The sequence below is a fragment of the Myotis yumanensis genome, unplaced genomic scaffold (assembly GCF_028538775.1).
Source record: "Myotis yumanensis isolate MYYU_CA2020_CCGP unplaced genomic scaffold, mMyoYum1.0.hap1 SCAF_3, whole genome shotgun sequence".
Lineage (NCBI taxonomy): Eukaryota > Metazoa > Chordata > Mammalia > Chiroptera > Vespertilionidae > Myotis > Myotis yumanensis.
The window spans coordinates 147867911-147876981 of record NW_027223754.1 but is presented as its reverse complement, the minus strand read 5'-3'; the positions used below and the strand labels follow the sequence as shown (position 1 = coordinate 147876981).

At 39.7% G+C, this 9071-nt stretch overlaps 1 protein-coding gene across 1 annotated transcript; it reads left to right on the top strand.

The window, feature by feature from the left end:
- Positions 1-619: 619 nt before the first annotated feature.
- On the top strand, positions 620-5064 carry LOC139006922 (lysozyme C-like). The gene is made up of 4 exons (XM_070409757.1): positions 620-794; positions 1700-1864; positions 3540-3618; positions 4163-5064. Exons 1-4 carry the CDS (start codon positions 659-661, stop codon positions 4227-4229), a joined length of 447 nt encoding a protein of 148 aa, XP_070265858.1. The 5' UTR covers positions 620-658; the 3' UTR covers positions 4230-5064.
- The last annotated feature ends 4007 nt before the right edge of the window (positions 5065-9071 follow it).

Here is a 9071-nt window from a genome sequence, read left to right as displayed (position 1 = left end):
GCCTGAGCGAGCGGTAGCCCTCTGCTCTACTTCATCCTACACGCCAAGCTTGCCTCAGTGTCTCCGTTCACAAACAACATCAACAATAAACAGCAAACACATATCTATCAACAAGTGAATCTAAAAATCAAGTGAATAAAAATTCTGATGAACAGAGTAAACTGGTGAATATAATAGTACCAGGAGCATGGAAAGGGGGTGGAGTGACAGTTCTTGGGGGGGAAGGGGTGTGGGGGTGCAGGAAGAGACTGGACAAAAATCTTACACCTATGGATGAGGACAGTGGGAGGGGTAAGGGCAGAGGGTGGGGTGGGAACTGGGTGGAGGAGAGCTATGGGGGGAAAAAAGAGGAACACCTGTAATAATCTGAACAATAAAGATTTAATTTTAGAAAAAATAAGAGAAAGTTCTCTTTTTGAAAACAGTGCTAATACCAATTATTCCTGAGCCAGGTCTTTAAACAATGTCATCCATCAATTTCGTGGGTAATTAATTCTTGTAACATTTTGAAGTCAGTGAGCCAAAAAATTGTTCCTGTTTTCCACATAGCTCAAAGGGTGGAGCCTCCAAACCACTAGGAGAAGAAGGAAGTTAAAAGAGGTTAAATACTGGGGCCAGCCTCCCCTGGCCAGCTGAGCAGTCTGGCTTCGCAGTCAACATGAAGGCTCTCCTGACTCTGGGGCTTCTCCTCCTCTCTGTCGCCGTCCGGGCCAAGGTCTATGAGAGGTGTGACCTGGCCAGAACCTTGAAAAGACTTGGAATGGATGGCTACAGTGGAGTGAGCCTGGCAAACTGTAAGTTAACTCTCCCTACTTCCAAATAGCCAGCCAGGTGTGCAACAGACTAATAGAGGATGAATAATGAGAAAGGGGCTTTGCGTGAATGCACTTAAAAAAAAAGTTATTTGAGGATTTTTATACTTAAAATGGTTTAAAAATATATATCAACTACTTTCTTTATAAACAGAAATGCCAGATGAAGGAATGAGGGCACGGGAGTGCAAAATTGTGCACCATCCTAAGTAAACCACCACCCGTTGTACTCTGCGAGTGCTACCAAGCTTGCCACTTGCCGCAGACTCAGTGGCACATGTAGGCTGACTGATATATTTGAGCACGTGCTTGACTCCAGCTCTTTTCCGTGTGGAACCTGGGCTCTGTGAGCCTAGAATAATGCAGTGTTTTTCTCTTTTTTAATTCCCCTGCATGACATGAGGCTTTTCATAGCAAAGTTTTTTTATTGTTGTTTTTTTAATTATGTTGAAATCTCAATACAGGGGCAGTAGGAACCTATTTCCTCTCAATCACTGTTTATGTCAGGATCCCTGAAATGCAGCATGAAATGCTATCTTATTATTCTTTCTCACTCTAGTTGATTAACTGTTTTCATTTTCTTCTATGCAATCCAAGATGTGCCTGTGTAAAAGTTACTTTGTATTTTAGCCCATTTTTGTCAATGTTATCAATGTATGTTTAGGTTGAATCGAACACTTCCTCTTAATAACTATTTTTGAATGAATGAATGAATAGTTTGATGGATATATGGATGGATGGACTATGAAATAGTCTTTCCTCTTCTACATCTTTGTCCTCATGAAGTAAGTCATTAGAAAATAAAATTAGCTATATAGAACTGATTATGGTATGCAGTATGTGTCATATGGTATTGCTATTTATTACTAAAAATATGTTATTTTCAGGGATGTGTTTGGCCAAATGGGAAAGTAGTTACAACACACGAGCTACAAACAACAATCCTGGAGACAAAAGCACGGATTATGGGATATTCCAGATCAATAGCCGCTACTGGTGTAATGATGGCAAAACCCCAGGAGCAGTTAATGCCTGTGGTATACCCTGCAACGGTAAGAGAAAATAACGTTTATGTGATGGCACAGGATCCATCTGCTTATGCTTACAAGAATAGAGATTCAATACAAACCAAAGGGGGCGTGGGCGGGGAGTGGTTGGGGAAAAAGAAATAAAAAGGTTTTGAAAAATTCAACAGGGACCTAAAAGATCGCCATCTCGCCCTGGCTGGTTGGCTCAGTTGGTTGGAGCATCATCCCGTACAACAAAAGGTTTCAGGTTCGAGTCCTTGTCAGGGCACATACCTAGGTTGTGGGTTCAATCCCTCGTTGGGGTGCGTATGGGAGGCAACCAATTAATGTCTCTCTCTATCTCTCTCTCTTTCTCTTCCCTCTCCCTCTCCCTCTCCCTCTCGCTCTCCTTCTTACTTTAAAATAAAAAAAAAAAATACATATCCTCAGGTGAGGATTTAAAAAAAAAGAGGTGACTCTGACTGTAAAAAATAAAATAAAATCATAAAAATGAAAATATTGGAGAAGTACTATAAAATTGATATCGTTAAATTTCTAAATGTGAAAATTCTAATAGAAAAGATTATTCTTAGAATATTCATTTGTATCCAGTTAATTTATTTAAAAAATATTTTGTATTCTATAATAATCTGTGGTCACTGAATAAAAATTCTTACTACCAAGAGATTTATGACTACTAGTAACTTTTGATATATATTGTTCTAGATAGAATACATATCAATCATGTCTGTGAACATAAAGCTATGTCATGTATAAATATACCTACATATAAACATGTAATAATGTGTGGTGTTCTTTATGGTTATTTTTTATTATTATTATTGATTTTGGAGAGAGAGGAAGGGAGAGGGAGAAACATCAATGTGAGAAACATGGATTGGCTGCCTCCTGCACGCCCCCTACTGGGGATTAAGCCCACAACCTGGGTATCTACCCTGGCCAGGAATCCAACCATGATCTCCTGGTTCATGGGTTGATGCTCAACCACTGAGCCCACCGGCCAGGCACAATGTGTGTTTTAAGAAAAATGAAATTGTACTATATATACTGCTTTACAATTTGTTCTTTATCACACAAAATTATTTATATGTTAACAAATACCAATCTTGATTTTATTAATTTTTTTATTTTATTTTTATTATTTTATTTTATTTTATTTTTGAGAAAAATGGATCTTTTTTCCATTTTTTTTTTGATAGAGGGGAGGGGAGAGAGAGAGAGAGAAACATCAATGAGAGAGAGACACATTGATTGGTTTCCTCCCACATGTGCCCAGACTGGATCCATGAATCGAGCCTGCAACTGAGGTACACGCCCTTGACTGTGATTCCAACCCTCGACCCTTCAGATCTGTGGGCCAGTGCTCTAACCACTGAGAAAAACTGGCCAAGGCTCTTATTTCTTTAGGGGAAATTTCTAGTCGTAGAATTGCTGATTAAAAATTACTAGGTTGGTTCCTCTTTTTCTTCTAATAGTGCCTATTACAAAGAGAACTATCTATCTATCACAGTAGTTGATAATTCCAGAACTTCCAATGACTTTGGTATCTGAGATTCCTCCCAACATTCACAGATGCATAACTTGTGGAAAAGAATTGTAGTGTCCATTCCTTAGCTTTAGACAATAAAATGGGCTAAACCTAAGCTTAAAATGAAATTTCTGTGAAAGTTGTCTTCATTCCTAACCACCTGTTTTTCAGATTTGCTTCAAGATGACATCACTAAAGCTGCAACCTGTGCCAAGAGGGTTGTCAAGGATCCACAAGGCATCAAAGCATGGTATGTGTAAGCTTAGGGGGGAAAGCTTTTTTGCCCTGTGTTAGGAGAGAGGTGAGAGAAGATTTTCAAGGACCACCATATGCTACTGAGAACTGAAAGTTGCAGCTTTAGATTTATGCTAAAAAAAAGTATCACTTAAAAGCAATCTATTTTAACATTTTAACGGATTCAGAATCTTTTCCTCTTATTCCTCCATTAATTTGGGAGGATTTCTAGAATTTTTAAGATTCTCCACACTCTACCAGTTCCTTGTCCTATTTTGAAGTGTTTGGAATGAGGTAAATGTAGAATGCACTTTGCAGTGGCTGTTAGGAAATGCACGTGACTCTCGTGGTCAGCATATTATGCTGTAGCCAGGGCTTTGGGGAGAAGTGAAGTTGGGTGTACATATCTCCATTTAATAAATAGCAATACCTGGATCTATCAAAAGCCTGTATTTCATATAGTGTTAAAATAGTTTGTCCTCACAAAGGATTTGATGTATGTCTATCACAGTGAAGATACGCTTTAACCTTATCACCATGTGTTTCACCTTTCCCTACAGGGTGGCTTGGAGAAATCACTGTCAAAACAAAGATGTCACTCAGTATACCCGGGGCTGTGGAGTGTAACTGGACAGCTTTCCTTCTTCAGCTCCTTTTCTCTCATTTTCCTATTCAGGGAGTAGCAGTTGAGTAAAAGTTCACACCTTTTTCAAATAAATAATGTTTTTTCAGAAGCAGGAGCAAAATACGGTCTTTCTTGTAAGAGGCCAATGTTGTCTAATGTGTTAATTATTGGGTAGTAAGTCTACAACATGTTTCAGTGTGCTGATAGAGCTACTGCTGGTGAAAATTTACCTAAATCTTGATTACCAAATACGTCTCCAATATATTCAGTTCTTAATCAAAGACTTCATTTGAATGACACCAGTATTCCTCAATGTTTGATATATATGTAACAAAAGACTATCTTAAAACACATTGACCACAGGCAAAATCTCAGCTGTGTAGGCATTTGATGTGTTCATCTGTTCATGCGTCTCCCAAAACAGTAAAAGATAACCTTTCTTTGTTGGGCAATATCAAATTTACAAAAGAACAGAATGCCAAATAGCTGAAAATGGAGACGACCTGGATTAAGAATATTGTTTTGATTAAGTGTGATCTTTGGTTTAAATGCTTTCTTAGAAATGTTACTTTTATACAGCTTTAAAAATGAACTCACAATTTATATATCCATCTACTTTAGTCCTTTAAAGAACTTTTTTATGCATCTTGCTGATCATGAAGGAATATCAAGAAGGATTAGATTAGCTGTTGTTGTTTCTTAATTTTATAAGCTTAGATTCCTGCATTATGACTAAAACTGGAGGCAAATGAGTTTGAAAGTATTGACATAATTGCTAATTAACCACAAGTATGAACTTACCATGTTGTTAAAAAAATAAACATTTTCATTAAAGGACTCATACCTTGTCTTTCTCTTCTGTGAAAAGAAATGACTTAGCCCTCTTAACATTTTCTTATACCTCACCTGTACCCAAACAGGTTATATTGTTGGGAAAAAACAACAACCCACAGGCATGCTGACAGATCTCACTTTAACTTCATAACCACACCTGGCCAGTGTGGCTCAGTGATTGAGCGTCAACTCATGAGCCAGGAGGTCAGGGTTTAATTCCCTTTCAGGGCTCATGCTTGGGTTATAGGCTTGATCCACAGTAGGGGGCATGCAGCAGGCAGCCAATCAGTGATTCTACTCATCATTGATGTTTCTCTCCCTCTCCCCCTGTCTGAAATGAATGAAAATACATTTAAATTCATTACCACAGATCTCATATGGGCCCTCAAATCTGCCAGGCATCTTAGTCACCTGTCTGCAATCCTTCTGGGTTGGTGTCCCCACTCTCCAAAATGACTATTACTCTTTTACTTCCCTTCCTCCTCCTTCAAAGCCGTAGCACAGGTGCCTGACCACTCACCTTCTACCCATCTCTGCTCTCAGTATTGGCCGCATAGTACACTGAGAGAGTAGAAACAATCTCATGTAAATTCTCCCCTGTCAGGGCCCACACTTCCCCTAGGTCCATTCGTCCTTCTTGCCCTGCTATCCCCGGGATGAAGGGCCTCTGCTCCTGCCAATGGCAGTGTCTCCACATGCAGTCTCCATCTCATCCCTCTCACTGCTCCACAGTAGGCTGTTTCATGCATCCTGCGTCTCTCCCTCGTTGCCATTACCCCATCATTGTGCAAACTGCCCTAATAACCTCCATTACAAATGACTCTCTATTGAGCCTACATAGCCCTCCAACGACCGCATCATTCTCTGCTCCCTTTTGCAGCAACACGTCTGCGGTTAGATATCTATACTCACTAGTTCCACTCCTCATCTCCCATTCTCTTTTTGCTGTTCTGATTGGATGCTTTTTGCTTCCTCATATGCCAGATTGCTGATTTGAATCTCAGTGTCCTCTACTCTACTATTTTTAAAAATACATATTTTATTGATTTTTTACAGAGAGGAAAGGAGAGAAATAGAGAGTTAGAAACATTGATGAGAGAGAAACATCTGTTCAGCTGCCTTCTGCACAATCCCTACTGGGGATGTGCCTGCAATCAAGGTACAAACCGTTGACTGGAATCGAACCTGGGACCCTTCAGTCCACTGGCCAATGCTCTATCTACTGAGCCAAACCTGCTAGGGCTCTACTCTACTATTGATTCCCTGAAACTATTCTTCATTTCAGGTAGTGTATGCTTCATTTTGGTTGGTCCTTTTTTAACTCATTGATGTTCTCTTGAAGTTTCTTGAAGTTGCCACTAAGTTCCTTGATGTTGTTACTACGTTCCTTGAGCATCCTTATAACCATTGTTTTGAACTCTGTACCTGATCATTTGCTTGCTTCCATTCCATTTAGTTCTTTTTCTGGAGATCTCTTCTGTTCTTTCTTTTGTGGCATGTTTCTTTGTCTCCGAATTTTTGCTGTTTCCCTGTGTTTGTTTCTATGTATTAGGTAAAGCTGCTATGTCTTCCTGTCATTGGAACCCTGGGCTGAGGGTGGTGTGGGGCTAGGACCCCTTGCTCCTCACGTTGGTGCATTTTTTCCCACAGCCAAGATATCCCGCCCAGCAGGCATAGCTCACTGGTTGAGCTTAGACCTATGAACTAGGACAGTGGTTCTCAACCTTGTATTGTGTCAGATTTACTACTTCTTATTTTATCTGAATAGAGTAATAACTAGAGGCCCGGTGCATGAAATTCATGCACTGGAGGGGATTCCCTCAAGCCAGCCTGCCCCCTCTCCCACTCTGGGAGCCCTTAGGGGATGTCCTACTCTGTGGGGAGCAGGCCTAAGCCGCAGTCTGGCCTCCCTCTGGGGGAGGTCAGAGGGACTTTGAAGGGCAATACAGTGATAGAAATATGCCGGATTAAAGATGTATGGGTTGCTTTTTTTTTTTTTTTTACCATTTTAAAATTCAATTAGTTAATTTATTTTTATTAAAGCATAGTTGACATACAATATTATATTAGTTTCAGGTGCACAACATAGTGACTCAACATTTATATACCTAATGACATTGATAGCAAACCTATGACATGCATCTCAGAGGTGACACGTGAACTCATTTTTTTGGTTGATTTTTCTTTGTTAAATGGCATTTAAATACATAAACTAAATATCAAAAATATGTCTTTGTTTTACTATGGTTGCAAATATCAAAACATTTCTATATGTGACACGGCACCAGAGTGAAGTTAGGGTTTTTCAAAATGCTGACATGCCGAGATCAAAAGGTTCGCCATTACTGCCTTATGATGTGATCACCACAATAATTCTAGTTACTGCACTGTTATTAAAATATTATTAACTATATTCCCTATGCTATACATAACATCCCCATGACTTATTAATTTTATAACTGCAAGTTTGTATCTGTTGTTTCCCTTCACCTTCTTCACCCAACTTCCACCTCTCATCCACCTCCCCTCTGGCAACCATTAGTTTTTCTCTGTATCTATGAGTCTGTTTCAGTTTGGTTTTGTTAATTTGTTTTATATTTTCAGATTCCACCCATAAGTAAAATCATGCAGTATTTGGCTTTCTCTGTTAGACTTATTTCACTTAGCATAATATCCTCTAGGTCTTCCATGTTGTTGCAAATTGGAAGATTACATTCTTTTTTATGGCTGAGTAATATGTGCATATGTAATATATCACATTTTCTTTATCCATTCATCTGTAAATAATGCTGCAATGAACATAGTGGTTACATATCTTTTCGAATGAGTGTTTTGTTGTCTTCAGATAAACACCTACAAGTGGAATTGCTGGGTCATATGGTAGTTCTATTTTGGTTTTGTTGAGGAATCTCCATAGTGTTTTTTATAATGACTACACCAATTTACAATTCCACCAACAGTGTACAAGATGCCTTCTTTCCACATTGTTGTCAACACTTGTTTGTTGAATTTTTGATACTCGTCCTTTTGATGGGTGTGAGATTCAAGCTTGTTTAACTCTTCTCACGGGAAAGAACCAAAGAAGGAAGGTTGAAAATATGGGACAGATTGGGTGTGGTTGCTGGGGCAAAATCCTTGAAAAGGCAAAAAGGAATGAGCTGAAGAACACAGACTGAAGGACTGATTTAAACTGGAAAAAGACTCCCTCTGATTGAGAAGTACAGCCCTATCCGGTTTGGCTCAGTGGATAGGACGTCAGCCTGCGGACCATAGGGTCCTGAGTTCGATTCTGATTCAGATCAAGGGCATGTACCTTGGTTGCAGGTTCCTTCCTCCCCAGCCCCGGTGCAGGTGTTTCACTCACATGGACATTTCTCTGTCTTTCCCTCTCTCTTCCACGTTCCCTACAAATCAATGAATCTTTGGGGAGGATTAATCACAACCACCAAGAGAGAAGTACAGATGGCCTTGGCCCCTGTGCTGTGGTTAGAGCAGAGGTTCTCAACCTGTGGGTCGCGACCCCTTTGGGGGCGAACGACCCTTTCACAGGGGTCACCTAAGACCATCGGAAAACATATATAATTACATATTGCTTTTGTGACTAATCACTATGCTTTAATTATGGTCAATTTGTAACAATGAAAATACATCTTGCATATCAGATATTTACATTATGATTCATAACAGTAGCAAAATTACAGTTATGAAGTAGCAACGAAAATAATTTTATGGCTGGGGGTCACCACAACATGAACTGTATTAAAGGGTCCCGGAATTATAAAGGTTGAGAACCACTGGGTTAGAGTGTCAGCCTGCACACCAGAGGATCGCAGGTTCGATTCCCAGTCAAGGGCACTGCACTCATCTGCACAGTATTTAGCGCCACAGAAAGGCAATGGGGTGGATGTCCAGTTATGCACCTTGGATTGCAAACCGAGTAGAAAAGGAAGGAGATAAATGAGAAATAAGCCGTTCAAGTATGGAGTTCTGAATGGAGACAAAGAAAAGCT